At 42.1% G+C, this 18,801-nt stretch overlaps 1 protein-coding gene across 3 annotated transcripts in view; it reads right to left on the bottom strand.

The window, feature by feature from the left end:
- Nucleotides 1-13,759, bottom strand: part of CPNE8 (copine 8) — a 185,781-nt gene extending 172,022 nt beyond the window's left edge. Inside the window, exon 1 of one of the 3 annotated variants that reach the window (XM_032493309.1) lies at nt 13,278-13,759. In XM_032493309.1, the coding sequence (XP_032349200.1) occupies nt 13,278-13,375 (98 nt within the window). In that variant the 5' untranslated portion in view covers nt 13,376-13,759. The remainder of the gene's footprint in view (nt 1-13,277) is intronic. The other 2 variants (XM_032493310.1, XM_006184230.3) reach the window with 2 other exon arrangements.
- Between the last annotated feature and the right edge of the window lie 5,042 nt (nt 13,760-18,801).

Here is an 18,801-nt window from a genome sequence, read left to right as displayed (position 1 = left end):
CTTTAAATGCATCTTTCTCGTGGGAATGGAAGTATTTAGAAAGGTGCAGCCAGAAGTTGAGAACTTGATTCTGTTTATTTAAAGAGGAATTGGGGGGGAATAACCAAAACAAGCTGTGAAAATCCCCTTGAGAAGATAGCTTATCAATAAATTCAGCTCTATAAAACTATTCCCAGGAAAAAAGAATCATAGATGCACTCAAGTGTTTGGAAATAAGAATGCTCATCTGAACAGTTAACTCTTTGAAATAAATTTTGGAAGATGGCCTAGAGATGTCCAAATAGCCTCAGTGAGAGCACAGCCAGCCCTGAGCCAAAGGTCACATGCCGCTGGCATACACCGGGAGAAAACAGAGGACGGGTGGCTGGACTGGTTACTTGGATTAGGGCTCAGGTGAAGCTGACCTAATGGGAGATGCCCATCTCCTCCAGTACACTGCTGCTCCGTGAAGAATCGCAAGACCTCATTAGAGAATTGGGAATGAGATATGCTATACATGCAGAGATCTTTAGGGGCCAGATGAAGGACTACCTACCCCGGTTATGAAGGACTGCATCTTACAGTGTGTCACCTTAGTATCTGTCCTGGCACCTGTGGTCAGTAACGCAATAGCTCTGGTAGCTGCCATCACAGCAGATCTCAGTGAAACAGGGTCTGCCACTGAGAAAATAGGTAGACAAAAACAGAGAGAGAGAGAGACAAAGGAAAATCAAACACAGGGTGGAGAAAAATCAGGGACAGGACCTATCCAGCTGTCATGCAAACAGCTTTGGCAGCATTTAGCATTGGCAGGAACCCCAAAGGAAGACATTGTTAAACAGCCTAACTCAGGGCTGTTATCTTTGTGGAAAGGGCTAACGAAAGCCAAACAGTCCACTCTGTCCACTGACCGTAATCCTGTGACAATATGTCCCAGGGTCCCACTGCTAGAAGTAGAATCCCAGGGGTGGATCCCCCCCCTTCCACAGAACAACTAGGGGTTGGGCCAATATTGCCCTCTGCTGAGTAACGTGGGAGGTGCCCAGAGGCCCCTTGTGGAACTGACAATTCATAGATCCCACATAAATAAACAGTCTTAGCACTGGTAGGTACCAGAGCTGAGTGTCCCTTTCTGCTTGACAACCCCTCTAAATCTGAGGGACAAACATGGGCTATGTACAGGTATGGGGGCCGAACTATTCGAGTGAGACAAACCAGCTTATACTTTTAAACTGGCTGTGTGCCCCCACCTGTTCCTCATATATTTACCCCATACCAGAGTATATACCAGGGGTTTATGTTTCACGAGACCTAGATTTGACCACCACTACTGGGAAGTTGTGATGAAACCCCTTGTAGGTGGGCCATGTAACGTGAACTCCTGTCCATTTATCCTGCCAGGTTAATTTCAAACAGCACAGGCTGCCTGGAGGCTGTGAAAAAATCACTGCTACCGTTAAAGAACTGGACAAGGTGAGAGTCGCTAGACCTGCCCGTAAAGAGCCTCACAGGACTGTTGACTAAAGAGAACTGAATAAGGTGGTTCCTCCCATCCATGTGGAGGGCCCCCAATATTGCTACTATTTTGGAATATCTCTCCTCTGCACTGAAACCTTTCCACTCTGTGCTCCACTTGTTTCATGCCCTTTTTTTTTTTTTTTTTAAGCATTCCTTTGGGTGTTATTCTCAAGATCAGTTTGCCTTCACCTGGGATGGGAGGCAATGGGCCTTTCAGATCTGGTCTCAGGGTTATTGACAGTCTCGCCGTTTGTCATAGTTTGGTCACTCAGGACCTAGAAATCTGGCAAAAGTCCCACCCTGAGTTGCAATTATTCATTAGACTGATGGCTGACATTGTGTTAACCTGTGATGACCTGTCCCTGCTCTCCCAAGCTGCTGCCTCTTTACAAACACACTTACATGACTGAGGGTGGGGGGGGGGGGAACACTGACAAGATCCAGGGTCCTAAGCAGTCAGTGACGTTCCTGGGAGTTATCTGGGCGGGTAAGACAAAAGTTATGCCAGCCGTGGTTACTGAAAAAATCCAAACCTTGCCCACTCCAGATTTGATCAAGGAATCACAATCCTTTCTGGGGTTACTAAGCTGCTGTCACCCTTTCATACCTCATTTGGCACAAATAACATGGCCCCTATACTCTCTGGATAAAAAGGGACAGAAATGTGATTGGGACAGCCCCCATCAGGAAGCCTCCAAGAAGCCCCAAATTGTAGCAAGACAGGTTGAGGCCCTGGGGATACTTAAACCAGAAGCTGCCTGTGAATTGGATGTTAGCTCGTACCTGGAAGCTTTTGGCTGGGGGCTTGTGGCAAAGGCAGGGAGGGAAATGCATTCCCCTAGGATTTTGGTCTCAGTTGTGGAAGGGACCCCAAGTATGGTATTATCCTGTTAAGAACAGCTCCTTGTAGTCTAGCTGGCCCAGCAGCGAACAGAAAGCCTCACCATGGACTTACAAGTGTCTGTTCGAACTTCCCTCCCAGTAAGTGGACAGATAAAAGACACACTCCTCAAAGCGCCTGTGCCCAAGTGATAAGCACCCTGCAAAGTGGCACGCACAGCTGCAACAAGGTAATGTGTGCAATTCAAGCCTCCCATCCGAGGAATGACATGCTTTCCTTGGGCCAGTGTCTTATGTGGATCCAGACATGGCCCCTCAGACACCACCTGTCACTCCCCTTCTCAGCCAAGTCAAAGAGGGAAGCAGGACCCCACCCCCTTCCCCGAGACATGGTTCACCAATCACAGAGTCAAGGCAATGCCCTGACTTGGTGTGCTTGGTTCGCCTGGATTCTAATGTCATTTGGTTTGAAGAAGGCACGAAGCGCAGCAGTCAATGGGCTGAACTCAAGGTGGAATAGATTGTGTTCACTCGGGAATCTATGCCCCTCTCCACAGCCACAGACAGCTGGGCTGACCATGGAAAGGACCGACCATGTGGATGCCACAGCTGCATCAGGAAAGCTGGAGTATCTTGGGACAGCCACTGTGGGGAGCTGAGCTGCGGAGGGACGTTGGGGATGCGCACACACAACCCCATGCTGCCATCGAGGTATGGAGCATCTCTGTATGTTCTCCAGCTACGCTGCTGGGGAACCACAAAGCAGATGCCCTAGCCAAGGAAGAAGCTGTCCTGGAAGGGGTACAGACTCCCTACATGTGGCAGAGTGGCTTCACTGAAAATCAGGACACTGGCCCCAAAACTACCTGGGAGACAGCCAAGATGTCGTACCTCCCCATTAAACACAGTGACTGGCAGGCAGTTGATAAGAGACTGCCCCCAGTGAAACCTGTGGCAACGACCCCTGAGACATACTCCCGGTCACATCGGATGAGCCACTAGCCCAGTGGCCAGATAGCAAGGGGACTTTATCAGCCCCCTGCCCTTATCAGCAGGACACAAGTGTGCGCTGACCTGTGTGGACAGAGAGATCTGACTGATACAAGCCTTTCCCAGGAAAAGTGCAAATCAAGCAGCCACTATTAGGAGTTTGATCAAGTTGGAAAGTATGTACTGGATCCCCATTCCCACAGATGGCAACCCAGGGACCCATTCCACCAGACATGACCTACAAGAATGGGCTGGAGCCCATGAGATTTTATGGACCTTCATCTGCTGTATAACCCAACAACTGCAGGGTTAGTAGAAAGAATAAACAGGGTACTGAAAGAGACATTGAAGAAGCTTTCTCCAGACCCGTCTTTAAGGGGATATTCTCTATGACTATTAGGGGCCGTCCAGCTATTAAACTCTGTAGGCACAGCAGGCTATAACAGAAAAGAACAAATCTGACCCCATATTGGATCTGTTCCTTTGGCTTTAACCCTGTGCCTGTTTTCTAGGCTTAGTCTTGCTAGTTCTGCACCTTTTGTAAAAGAATGTTGCCTTTAGCCTGAAATAGACAAGAGAGCCTATTCTCAAGGCTCTGGCCTTTAAGGATGTTAACACTTTCACACTCCTATAAAGATAAGCTGCAGAATAGAAAATAACGTTTGTTTTGTGGGAGGTTTTACAGAGGCACCATGACCTGACCCAGGTGGGCAGCTGCAAGAACAAAGGATTCCAAGAACAAAGAAATCCTACACCAAGAAGTTTGCAACCACCAACCACACCCCTTCCCCTTTTTAGTATAAAAGGAGCCTGAATTCTGACTTGGGTGAGATGGTTCTCCAAGACATTAGTCTGCCACCCTCTCGGTCTGCCAGCTTTCTGAATAAAGTTGCTATTCCTTGCCCGACACCTCATCTTCTGATTTATTGGCCTGCCGTGTGGCAAGCAGAATGAGTTTGGACTCGGTAACAAGGCCACACATCTGCTAATAAGAGACCAACTGGGCCCGCTCTGCCAACTAGGGCCTGAAAGGTACAGGTCTTAGAAGGAGGACTGAAACCCATCCAGTGGGATGTTGGTCTTGTCCCAGCAGTGCCACAGAACCTCCCACTGGGCGGGCTGTCTTAAACTAGAGGTCTAAATGGTATGTCCCCCTCCCAGGTGGCTTGGCATTCTTACACCGTAGAGGGGAGGGCTAGGCCCTGGCACACTACTTCTTCAACCTTTCTAAGTGAAGGTCGAGCCACAGTCAAGGTGATCTCCCCCATAGAAATTAGACGGAGGACTGAAGCAGAGTTTCTGTTAAGGGCCCCTGCTGAAGCCTGCACATGTATCTCCCTATTCAGTTCTGATGTAAAGGGCCCAAAAGTGCCAAAGCTCCATCCTGGCACATGGAGACCAAGCTGCTACGGTGTAGTTTCTGGATGAAGATTTGCCTTTGTTGGTACCTTTAAAAGACTTACCACCCTTGGCCTTCTCCTTCGAGGATTAGTGCCACCTCCCTCCACTAATGTGCTCCTTTGCTGGGACATTGCCTGGCTGACGTCCATAACCGCTCTGGCTCCATTTCGCTAGCTCCATCTTAGGCTGGGAGACCTTTCCAAGTGACTGAGTCTCAGCCTAACTCACAAAGGAAAGTCCAGGCCATCTGAGTTCCCTGTTACTGTCACCCTTGCCCTCACCTGATAGAAAAGCTGTAAGAGTGCCTTTTGCTGAAGCAGATGGTTAATAGTAATGAGACGTCCCCGAAGGTGGGGGCTGGGGAGTGACCCCAGCTCCAGCCCGTGTGGACCTGCTGGGTAGTCAGATTCTGTTTTTAATATTGGCCCCTTTAAGTCCTCCTGCACCCCTTTCAGCAATGTGCAAATCCCTCTGGACCCTCCGTCTGTCCGATCCTTCCTGCCTATATGTACGTTACTCACAATAAACTTCATTAGTTGCACTTTATGGAGTTGCCTTCCATCTCGAAGTTCCTTCTCAGTTCAGAGAATATTATTCACTATCTCTGTTTCTCAACAAAGAGAAACGAACCAGATGCTTATAGTTTGATGAAATAGTGGGTGATTTCTATTTTGTGTTTATATCCATTTGTAATTACTGAGTGCATAATTAATACAACAAGCAGTGTTTTAACTCATAGTGCACTGCCTTATGTAACCTTCAAAACAAACATAGAGGTAGGGGTTATTATTATCCCCACTCTACAAATGAGGAAATTGAGGAACAAAGAGATTAAGTGACTTTCCAAGGTTTCACAACTAGTGAGTGGTAAAGCTGGTCTAGTTCCACACCCACGCTCTTCAAGGCTAAACAAAACTGGCTCTAAAAAGCAAGTGTTACTATTATAAAACAGGCTAACAACTGAATAGAACTCCTTTGAGAGAAATTGTTTTCCTTCTCTGCCTTGAGCAAACTCAAATAAGGAATACAGGCTTCTGACTGTTACACCACAAACATCACACCTAAAAGATCACAGCTGTTAGCACCTTCTCCCATGGGGCCCTGCTTTGTGAATTGCTTCCAGACACACATTCTCCACATCCCGGGGCTGTTCTGAACGCCCCAAATGCTAAATAAAATAAAATAAAATAAAATACGCAGGACAGACAAAACCATTGATAGAACCAGTAACATAAGTAAAGCTTTTCTCTGCTAAGATATACCTGGGCAACTTCCATGCTGAGACTTCAAAATCATTGTCCCAAAATGCCCCTGCAACACATTTCTCTGAAACGCTGGGGTTAAGACAAATCCAGAAAAGCACTGTATGGTGATGACAGTTTTGAACCACAGGACCTCAGGAACTGGAGAGCCAGAAGTATATACAGGCCGATAGGTCTGTGCCATAACTTGCCCCTGGGTTGACTTGTCATAGGCCACATTAGCAGGCCTCTAAACAGGCATTCTAATTTCCCTGGCTTAAAGTAACTTTGTAGTTTATCAGCATCACTTGAAAACCTAATTACAGACTAACATCAAACATTTCGACCAACTAAAGAAGGATAGTGTGTCAAAGAAATAAACCCATGTGGACTAGGGGGGAGCCGCCAACTGCTTCAACACTTTTGATTCTCTTTCACCACAGACAGATTCAGAACAGCCTAGGTATCTGTTTCAAACCGGGCCACTCCCCACTAAGCCAATCAGAGTCTGTCTACTGGAATCTGAATCTGCTTTCCCCAGTGGTCAATTCATCAATAAAAGAGCTGGAACTGTAACATGTAAACTTGCCAAGTATATGCCACTAATGGATGAAGAAACAAACAAAAAAGTCTTCAACGTAAGAGGAAAAAAAAGATGTGGAGAGGACCACGTGGAAAAGAGAAGAAAGTAAAAAGTGCACAAAGTTTTAATCATCTTATTGTTTCATTCACAGTACACTTCAGGCTGCTAAAACCTGTCATGGATTATAAGATTACATAACCCCACTTATTACAATAAGTAAAATCAGAGATACAGCCATTTCTAATAGTGACAATCTAACAGCAGCAATAATATTCCTCTGCATATGCTTCATCTTTCACAAAAGGCCTGTAAACAGTAATGGGCAGGTATGTTTAACAACGGTTTTCCCCTAAAACGTTGAAGGCATGTGTGTGTCATGTGTACGTAATTTACTATAAATCTTACTGATAGAAAACTTGTGGTGCTGAGCACACAATTTCTAAATGATAAATATATAATACTTTTATTGTAAATTCTGTAGTTGTCTTAAATGTGGACAACAACAAAACAATAAATCAAACCCTGATCTGCAGTGTTTGCCGCTTCCTGTGGTATAAATATTCTGACCAAGGCCAATTTCAAGCTACCAATGTGATGTCACTGAACAGGTACTGAGATGAGATGAGATGAGCACATGACTGCACAATATTTTATCACCACACAGATTAAAAAAATAAAGTACAGATGATAGTAAAGAGTCCAAATAATAGTAAAATGCAGTTCCTAAAATAATTAGGAAGTAATAACTTTTGAGTATGTCTTAACTTCATTTTGAATATAATTTATTTGATTTTCAGTTTATATAACTTATTTTTTTCTTACTTAAAACAAGTCAGATTTACACAATGTAGAAATGATAAGGTTATAACTTGTTAACAAATACCATTAAATCAGATCCTAATAACCCAGTTGAGATACTCAGTTCATAAAATTTCAACTTATATGTTTAAGGGTCATGTCTATAGTGTAAAATGAGACACAACTACGTTTCCTTTACCAGGAGCTGAACATATAATACAAAGTAAGGAAGGAAATTAACATTTGCCAGGTGACTTCTATGTGCCAGATACATATATGAAAAAGACTTTTTTTGCACATACACATTATATTGCATGTAAATACATATATACAGTATACTGCACATTTTTTCATTTACATATATGTACTGATTATTGTTTCTAAGAATAGATTAGAGCTTTAGTTTTTTAAACTTACATAGTTATCAAAGGCATAAAGCCAACTACAAAGAATGAATAGAATGCAGTAATCCAATTATAAAGGGCAGTCAAATGTGCTTACACATATTTGAGAAATCAGTCACCTTAGTGTCTATCACTTAGTTTTTAATAATCACTTTATTTAACCACTGGCACACAAATTCCCACCCCAATCCCATGTAAGCCAGCTCCAGCGTGCCACTGAAAAGTATCTTCATAACACCTTACTGAGGCATTTACTCGTCAAATTAGTAGATTAAAATTTTTTCTGTACACCAGAAATTGACACAACATTGTAAACTGACTATACCTCAATAAAAACATAATAAAAATTTTTTTAAATTAAAATTTAAAAAAAATTTAGTGTATAGGTAAATGGTAAAATAAATAAATAAATGAATAAAACCTGGCACAAAATTTCCAAGACAATTCATAAGCCTTGTGTAGTATGAGGTGTGTCAGAAGCCAGCCGGTGTCAGCAGAGCCAGCATGCTGGAGGGGGGGATGGTACAAGTTGAGAAAGGGTTACTAAAGGCACTGTCCAAAGCTGAGAGAAACTTATGTCTACTACCCATGATGATGGGTTCAGAATGGATTTATTTATAGATTTGTTCATTCCACCCATACTTTTTTTTTTAATTTTAGTGTATATAAACAGCACATGGTAAACTTGTTCAAAGTGCAGGTTCCTGGGCCTCTGTCTCAGAGACTCTCATTCAATAGATCTGGTGTGGGGCCTAGGAATCTGTATTTTAATGGGCAAACCCCTCTCCCAGTGCCCAATGATTCATTCAGAGAATGACAGCAACCAGCATTTATTGATTACATATTCCATGCCAAGCTCAAAGGCCTGGACATGACAGGGACAAAACTTGTCCTTAAGGAGAATACATAGAACAAGAATTATAACTATGATACTAGTTTCTACCAGCTGCTTTGAGAATACAGCAAAATCCAACTTGAGAGAAGATGATGTTTGATTTGAGCTTGAAGAAGGAGCACAGGTTAATCAAGGGCAGGGGAAGGAGGAAGGGACATAAAGGGCAGAGAGAGCAGCATGTGCACAGCCACACAGGCAAAGGGAGTCTGGCCTAAGAGGACTGCAGCACCTGCTCTGGGGCTGCCCCTCTCATTAGCGTTCTGTAGCTGCATTTATCTGGCACCAATGTTGGCATCTAGTAAGCATATACGTGTTGCTACGTTCAGTCACAGAGTTCAGGTGAGGGAGCGGTAGGGAATTAAGCCAGAGAGTTATGGCCAGGCCAGGAAGTGTGTTTTAGAATTCCCAGCACAAGAGTGGGATTGTTGGATCATAAGGTAAGTCTATTTTTAGTTTTTGGAGGCATCTCAATACTGTTTTCCATAATGGCTGCACCAAACTACATTCCCACCAACAGTCTATGACTGGGACGTTGTGCTGGACACCAGAGACTTACACACTGTAACTGACTATACTTCAATTAAAAAAAAATTAGATACTACCTGGAAGTAGTTTAGACGCTATAAAGTGTTGTATAAATGTACTGATTTCTAATAATTCTCTCTAATGTGGGAAGCAGTGATAATACTAAAGTAATTAATAAATGGTTTACAATACAAAAAAAAAAAAAAAAGAATTCCTAGCACAAAGTAGGCACTCAATACTTCTCTACTTCATATTCTTCCTTTCACAATAGTTTTTTTTTTTTATTGAGGTAGAAATGTTGTGTCAGTTTCTGGTGTACAGCACAATGCTTCAGTCATACATGAATACACATATATTCATTTTCATATTCTTTTTCACCATAAGCTATTACAAGATACTGAATATAGTTCCCTGTGCTATACAGTATAAACTTATTTATCTATTTTATATATGTCTTTTTTTTAGATTTTTTAGATTCCACATATGAGTGATATCATATAGTATTTGTCTTTCTCTTTCTGGCTTACTTCACTAAGAATGACATTCCCCAGTGCCATCCATGTTGCTGCAAATGGCCGAGTAATATTCCCCTGTATAAATATACCACAACTTCTTTGTCCAGTCATCTGTCGATGGACATTTAGGTTAGATTTTAAAATTAGTTGTAAAACCATTATAAGATTATTGCTTTGAAAAGACTCATCTGTGATAGCTAACCTACAAAGTCTAGGAATATAGAATGCTCTCCCTGCTTTTATACTTGATAAGCTGATTTCTCAATCAGAGAAAATGACAAAAACCCTCAAAACAGTGTGTGAGAAACAATGCAACCAACCGGGGAAAATGGATGATTACTGTATATTATTTTTCCCATTGGTTTTACCTCATTCTATATTAATCTGTTTTCAACATAAAATGGGAATGCTATAAATGCATTTTTCTTCTAAGCTGTATCATTTCAATGGAAGACGTTTTAATTAGGTAACCCAATAACTTCAAAATCTGTTAATTAATATAATAAGAACATCACAAGAGCTAAATAATGAGTAGAAAGTAAATCAAAGAGTAGGAGCCTGTCTCTACGTAAATATAGCCAGAAAAGTGTACTTGTCACTCTAACACACCAAGTTTGTAGCCCTACAAAAACTCCATGTATACTGGCCTTTCTCTAATACAAACTATCGTAATCTGTCTTGTCTCCCCTCAAGCTCCATCTCCTCTTTGTAGTATATTCCAAGTATTCTGTTTCACACTGATCTCTTCCCTTCTTATGCATGAAACTCATCTTTGGATTAAGTCCTACATTATCACATGTTATATATTATATTTATCTCCTAACCAGATTTTACATCTTCAGACAACTCTTGCATTTCTCATGGAGTACAGCATGGTGCTAAACATATAAAAGACGCTCAAACACTTCCTTCTTTGAATAAGCTGAACAATTTCCATGAATTACATTTAGCATCAAGCTTTAATTGCTGATTTTCTCACCTCCCTCAAAATGAAGATGAAAATGTCATAAGGCTTTTAAAAAGTCTTCGATGGGGCACAAGGAAAGGAGATTATCAGCAAATTATCAGGGGTCTTCCAAATAAAGAAGCAAGGTAGGGAGGAGGGTGTAGCTCAAGTGGTAGAGCACAGGCTTAGCATACACAAGGTCCTGGGTTCAATTTCCAGTACCTCCTCTAAAAATAAATAAATAAACCTAACTACCCCCCCACACACACACACAAAAGCAAGGCAATTCCTTGCTCAGCTTGCCCATAGTAAGACCAAGGAGCCTACAACCGTGCCTTGTTGCTCAGTGAAATCTCCACAAACAACCTAGAAAATATGCTCTTTATACAACCAGAGAAGGAGGAAAAAGGGAACAGGTATTCCGAGGCTGCCTCTATCCCTGGCTTCTTTAACCAATTACCAATTTACTGAAGTTCAGAAGAGAAGGACTATTTACAGAATTCCACAGCTGAATCATACATAATACATTTAATCAATAAATACATTTCCAATATCATAATAGGTAACACTTCTAACACCATTTGTGTCATACATTGTGTTAGCACTTTTCAGATCTTATTCAACTCTGATAACACCCTATATAAGATAAATATCATAATTATCTTCATTTTAGATATCGGAAAACTTAGATTAAGTAAAGATTTGCTCCAAGGTAACAATATAAGTAAGTCACAAAGTCAGAATCTATAACCAGGTCTCTTACGCCAAAGCCCAAAAGCACCAACATCTATCATTACAAGATTCAATTATCAACAATATAGTACTGTAAGTACTTGGGTTCTCTTTCAGAATTTTTTTTTAATTTGAAAAATTGAACGTTAAAAACAAGATACCAAATCAATGGTATTTAACAAGGCTAGAAAAAGCGGATCTCCAGGTTCTGAGGTAGCAAGCTGAAACCAACTAACCGGCTCAAAGCCAACTGACTTCAGGACTCTCAGCAGGCCCACAGCAAAGAGAATCAAGGAGGGAAAAAAAGAGTGGTTAAATGTGGACCCTACTGGCAGAAAGACCAGTTAAGGTATAATTTCCCCATCATCCCTAAACAGCTTATGAGAAACTGAGATTTAATTTACATTTATATTTATTCCACCTACAGGCCACATGCCATTCAGACTTGCAGGATGTTTAGCAGAGGATAAGAACTCTAGAAAATGCTGTGAATGTAGGGCTTCGAGCTATGCATTATCTGAATATATATATATCCCTCTAGCATCCAAAGCCAACTTCAGAGAAAAGGAAAAGGCCTAGAAATGAATGTCTAAAAGGAATTTTCCATACAACTTCACTTGTTCAATTGACAGAAAGAAATCTCAGGCAACACGCAAAGCAGCAACCAAAATAATGTTAGCTTAATGTTAGCTATCACTATCAGCATGAATGATCTTACAGTCTGCGGTCAACCTTAAGAGGAAGCAATCATGGGATATAGTTTCAGAGTTAAAGTCTATCCCCTAAGACCTCTTTGCGGGGCGGGGAGGGGGGTGAAATCCTTGAATTTCCACCAAACAAAAAAAAACATTCCCTCGGCTTTTAGGCTTTGTCTTGTGACAATGAAAAATTAAATACCCTCGGGTTGATAGCATTTTAAGCTTCGGGCTTATTTACATCGAAGACTACCCACGTTTATTAGATTCCTTCAAGGCAAGTTTTGCTAAGAAAAGGAAGCGGAGTATCTAAGACCATTAAAAACAAGTGAAATGTGGAGAGGTAAGAAATTTCCACTGAGAAAGATCAAAGTATGCAAACAACGGGATGGGCTCGAGTTAATATTAAAATTCGCGAGTTCACTCTCTCTTCTGTTGCCCTTTTCAATTTTGTCCACCCATCTTCTCAAAAATCTTGTGCGATAGCAATTATGCCGATTTAAAGGGTAACTGACCCAAAGAACGGCAGGCAAAGGAGTTTGAAATGCATAGTCCCTGAGCAGAGAGTGTCGGTTGTTATAGGCGCTCAGTGTATCCACTTGCAGGCGGAAATTCCTGACTTCCCAGATTTTAGGTAAAGCTGCAGCCGTAAACTCCACCTACCAGGCCAAAGGCAAAAAGCCCGGAGGAGGGGGTGGGGGAAGCAAGCCGGACAGCTCCAGGAAGTGGGTGGGGAGGAAGCTGCCCTGTTTGGAGCCAGAGGTGCAGACCGCAGGTTTGCACACGCCTAGCAGAGCGAGTCCTGGGCCACTGCGCGCAGCGATCACGAGCGCTTTTGGCAACGCTGTCCCCTTCGATTCCCGTCATCACCCAACCATACAGCTCGGGTTTGGGACGTGAAAAAGGGCTTGTAAAGTGGGCGGCGGCCGGGGTTCCCGCCGCTGAGTCACACAGCCCAGCCAACTTTTACAGTATTCCCCAGAAAAAAATAGTCTCAGTCCCGTAGCCCACCCACCACTCGCTTCCAGTTCCCGCTCTCCGCTCTGTTATTCGACCTGGGGGTGACTCGAGACACAGTTGGGCTGTTTCCCACTCATCGTGCAACTTCTCACCCGCGCAAAGCCTAGGGGTACCCCCGAGCGAGCGTCTTGCCAAGCGCCACCAACCGAGGAGATGGGGAGGCAGGAAGAGGGAGGGGAAGGGCTGCGTCCTCACCTGCAGGACACGGACACCTCCACCCGGGTGGCTGGGATGGCCGCACTCAGCTGGTTTAAATCCCCGAGGCCCGCAGTGCTGGTGTAGCGGCTGTCCATCCTGGGGGTAGGCGTCCTGGACTTGTTAGGCGCCCAAATCCAGAGCTCCGGCAGACTGAGGGCTCCGAGCCCAGCCCCCGAAAGACGGGGTTAGGGTTTGAGGGTGGAGGCAGACGAAGGAGGCGGAGGCAGCCAACGGGAAGGGGGAGGGAGAGGAGAGGCGGCCCTCCCCGCAGAGCAGCGAGGGAACGGCGAGCCAGGCGCGCTGAAGCTGAAGCTGCTGGGGAAGTGGTGCGTGGGGCTCCCGGCTTCCCTGCCCCCTCCTTGAAGACAGCGGCCCCAGCTGGGGACACTCCGTGATCCTTTCCTGGCTCTGGGCGTCAGGCTCCGCGGAGCCAGCGGGCAGGCTGGCGGGGCGGGCAGCATCAGACCCAGACCCCAGCCGTCTAGGAGAGCAAGCCCTGGCCGGCTTTACAAGAGGTTTGTGTTTTCTCTCCGCCTCTACACACCCACACCTTTTCCTAAGTCCCGCCTCGTAAGTCCAGCCCTTCCCATCCCGCGCCGATCCTCACCTCACCCTCAGAGTCCACGGAGCTCCCTCCCACTATGCCCTCAGGCAGACGAGCCGGGTCGTCGCTTCTGGACTGTCCACCCTCGGCCACTTAAGGGTTGGGGACGGACTTGAAGACGATCTCCAATCTTTTGTAAGCAGTGGTAAAGTAAAGGCGAGAGCAGGGTGGGCTTAGAGTGAAGGGAAAATATTATTTGGTATTTAAGGGAGCCATCTGGTTTCCCTCTTCCCGCAGTTCTTCGGAACATGGGGGTCTCGTGGTGACAATCCTATCGTCCGGGCTCTTCTGCGCCCCCTCGTTTCCAATTGCATGGAAAGTACGCTTTAAAATCTGGAAGTTACAACCGAATAACGCAGCTTCCTCACTTCGACTCCCACCGGGCAAAAACCTGAATGAACCTGGACGGACAAAGGCAGAACGGAGCCGGAGTGAGCGCCACGTTTGGGAAACCGGATTCTGGGGCAGCTAGACATGTATCAGGATGCAGAAGCTGCGCAAGCCATGGGAGGTAACTCGCCACTCTCCTCTGCGCCAGCTTTATTACCAGCACCTTCCCTCCTGCCTCACCCGAGCGCCTGCGGGTCCCCGGGCGCTCGCCGCCAGGGGGAGACAGAGAACCGGCTGCGGAGCATCGCAAAGCAGGAGTTGGGGTGCTGGGAGCAGTGTTGAGTATTCACCCTCCTTTAACGCGCCAAGCACTGAGTTGCCACATCACAAGATTAACTCAGGGAGAAACCGTTTTGGTGACTGAGAACCTGCCCTACGTTGTAACAGTAACAATATACTTGGAGCCACCTGCCTAGAAAATCAGTTACAGCTGACGACGATTGAGGCTTCCCGCTGCCAGATTTCCTTCCTGTGTTCCATTCTTGGTTTCCTTTCTTATCTCCCCGCCCACCACTTGTCACCCCTTAAGTCCAGAGGTTCTCTGTTTCGCTTTTCCTTTTCCTATCAAAGATTAAACTGTAGTTTATTATTATTTGGAAATGTCCAGACATTTCTATTATGCTGCCCAAAATTAGTTTTGGAGGAAGAGACCCAAGTATATTTTTTAAGCCAACCATGTTCTTACAGAAAACTACTGAAGAAATAAAAGTTGAGAACTTTAAAATAATACTCCACCCATAGCACCAGTAAAGGTGGTCTTAATTTTTTCACTTTATTGAGCTATAATTGGTATATAAGTAACTGCACATATTTAATCAGTTGATAAATTTTGATGCATATATGTGGGGGGGAGCCATCCCCACAAAGTAATGACCCATTCCATCACCCTGAACGTTTTCTCATGTCTTTTATAGCCCCTCCTTTCACCACCAGAAACAACCCTCCAGACAACCACTGATCTTTATACCAACTGTAGATAAGTTTATATTTTCTATAAATATACATGTGTGTGTGTATATGTTGTATGGAATCATTCATGTACTATTTTTGTGTGTTTTTTCCACTGAGCAAAATTCTTTTGAGATTCATCCATGTTGGTGAGTGAATCAATTCTTTTCATCCCTGATTAGTATTCCTTTTATAGATATGCCACAAATGATATATCCATTTACACAGTGGTGGACATTTAAGTTGTTTCCAGGTTTGGGCGATTACAAATAAAGCTGCTATGTTTAAGAATAAAAGAAAAAACATTAGAAAGATAGACACCCAGAAACCACAGCTATGTGCATAGAAAAAAATTACTGGAAGGAAATACATTCTAATTCTAATGTTATCTCTGGGTGGTGGGAAAACAGGTGATTTTCATTTTCTTCTGTATGTTTTTATGCATTATTGAAAATTCTATTATAACTAGAAGTGATGCTTTTTTGGTTTGCATTAAAAACTTTGTTTAACCATGCAGGTTTTATATATATATGTATATATATATATACACACATACACACACATACACACATACGTGTGTGTGTATATATACACATACATATACATATACACACAATTAAAAGAAGAGAATAAAATGAGAAAAAAAAATCTGCTACGGACATTCATATATAAGTCTTTATGTGGGCATATGCTTTCATTACCTTTAGGTAAGTACCTAGGAGCGAAATCGCTAGGTCATATGAAATGTGAATGTTTAACTTTTTAAGAAACTATAAGATTTGTTTTCCAAAATAGTTTTACTCTTTTCCACTTCCACAGCATGATATGACTTCCAGTTGCTTCACCTTCTACTAATGCTTGTTATTGTTCGCCTCTTAAATTTTAGCCAGTCTAATAGGTGTAGTATAGGGGTGGGTTAATGACTAATAATGTCATTGTGGGTATCATTATGGGTTAATGACCAATTACACTGAGAATATTTTCATGTGCTTATTTGTTATCTGTATATCTTTCTTTGGTGAAGTATCTGTTCAGATATTTTGCTCATTTTTATTGGGTTGTTACTTTATTATTCCTGAGTTTTGAGAGTTCTTCATATATTCTGTATACAAGTTCTTTATCATATACAATTTACAAAGTAATTTCTTGTGTTTTCATTTTAACTGTCTATTGAGGAGCAAAAGTTTCTAATTTTGATGAATCCAGTTATTCAGCTTTATCTATTTAATGATCACAATGTTGGTGTTGAATCAAAGAAATCTTGCCTAATCCAAGGTCACAAAAATCATCTCCTATGTTTTCTTCTAGAAGTTTTATAGTTTCAGGTTTTACATTTAGGATTGATTTTGAGTTTTATTTTTTAATCAAAGTTATCTTTTTGCACATTATATCAAGTTTTTCTAGCATCATTTGTTAAAAAAGTTCTCCATTGACTTTATCTTTGCACTTTTGTTAAAAATGAATTCACCATTCATTATGGATATAATGAATATATATTCATGTTTGGATTCTATCCAACTCCACTGGCCTTTTTGTTTTTCTTTAAACCAATACCACAGAGTCTTGATACCTACAGCTTTGTAATAACTCTTGAAATCAGATAATGTAACTTCTCCAACTTTGAAATTTTAAAAATTGTTTTCTCGTTTTTAATTCTTCACATTTCCATAAAAATTTTAGACATCAGCTGGACAATATCTACAAAAAAAATCTTACTGAGATTTGGATTGTGATTGCATTGATTCTATAGACCAATTAGAAAAGGGTTGACATCTTACCAAAATTAGTCTTCTGCTACATGAACATTATATATCTTTCCATGTATTTAGGTCTTCTTTAATGTCTATCAGCAGTGGACTGATGTCCTCAAAGGAAAATGAAATTTGGAGACACATGCAGGCAGGGAAGAAAGCCATGTGAAGACAGAGACAGAGATTGGAATTACACTGCCACAGACCAAGGGACACCAGAGTTTGCTGGCAGCCACCAGAAGCTAGAGAAAAAAGGAGGATTCGTCTCTAGAGCCCTTGGGGGAGAGTATGGACCTATCAACTACCTCAATTCGAAAACTCAGAGAGAATCATTTCTTTTGTTTTTTTAAGGCACCCAGTTTGTAGCAATTTGTTACAGCAGCCCTAGGAAAATGAATGCATAACGATAACACTCATGTTTTTCCATTTTGCTGATTTTTTTTCAAGTTCAATACTTGTAAGTTCATCATACTGAAGTATTAGCTTTCAATGACAAAACTCTTCAAGGGTATTTAAATTCTCTGCTAATATGTCTGCACAATACATAGAAAACTCACGGCTACCCTATTGGATGGTACATACTATGGAACGTTTCCTTCCCCCTAGGTAGCATTCTATTGGACGATGCTGACAGTCTGTTTTACTTCCTAAATATCTCTGAAATCTATTCCAGTTTCACTTCCCTTCTACCACTACCATTAGTTCAACTGACTATCATCTTTCACCTGGGATAAAGCAACATTCTCCTACCTTATCTCCCTGTTTCCAGTCATGCCCTTCTCCAACCTGCTCCCCATTATGCAGCTAGAATGCACTTTATAAAACATTAATCTGGTCTTGTCAAATTCCTGGAAGAATCCCTCCCACCATTCTCTTTGCCTGGAATATTCCTCTGTGTGTCTTTCCCTAGCTAACACTTATTCTTCAGGTCCCAAGTTAGATGTCACTTCTTGACAAAGCCTTCTGAAATATCTCTGAACCTCAGTATTCTTATTTTTAAAGTAATCATCTATGATACACAGTTGGTAAAAGTTAAAGATAATGTATATAACTTATTTAATGCTTAGCCCTTAAAATGAGAGCAGCGATAATGCTTATGGTGATGATAATTATTTGGTGATGATGGTTTAAGCTCTCTAGCTCTATTTTCTCATATAAGCTACCCAAAGTGGCATTCCAAGAAGAGCCACCTGTCTGCCGAGTAATAATTTTAAATTACTTATATAGGTCATAGGACTAAAGGGTATCCACCTTCACATTAATTCAATCACATGGCCGTCCCTAATCCATTCTAACCTACTATGCACCTGTCCTCCTTAAAGTTTGAAACATATCTATATGCGCACACACACACATCTTAACTCCATCCTTACCTAGCCAAACTCCTGTTCATCCCTCATGCCCTGTCAAAAATGTCACTTCCTTATGGATGTGTCCAATAAATATGTTTGCATTGCTTTTAAATAACTAATCTGACAGGACAACTTACTTTATGCATAGAAAAGAGACAAAGATGAAATTCTAAGATTCTTTTACCTAACAAGGAAAAATGGCAGTTTACATATCTTCCAGAGTTATGGATGTTCATCTGAATATATTATCCAGTGACAATTAGTGAACGTTAAGAACTTTCAGAGAATAAACTCTACTTTCCTTGAAATCTTTGAAATGTCTTTTAAAGGTATCTGAATTAAGATTTTACAAGAACATATTTTCATGGTTACTAAACACAGGGTAGGTCTTACTTTTCATAAATGTTTTCAGCCCCAAAATGTAACTAAAGTTTCTTCAAGTAGATTTTCACTAAATCTGATCATTCAGAGAGTTT

The sequence above is a fragment of the Camelus ferus genome, chromosome 12 (assembly GCF_009834535.1).
Source record: "Camelus ferus isolate YT-003-E chromosome 12, BCGSAC_Cfer_1.0, whole genome shotgun sequence".
NCBI classification, from domain to species: Eukaryota; Metazoa; Chordata; class Mammalia; order Artiodactyla; family Camelidae; genus Camelus; species Camelus ferus.
This window is presented reverse-complemented; position numbering and strand designations above follow the sequence as displayed.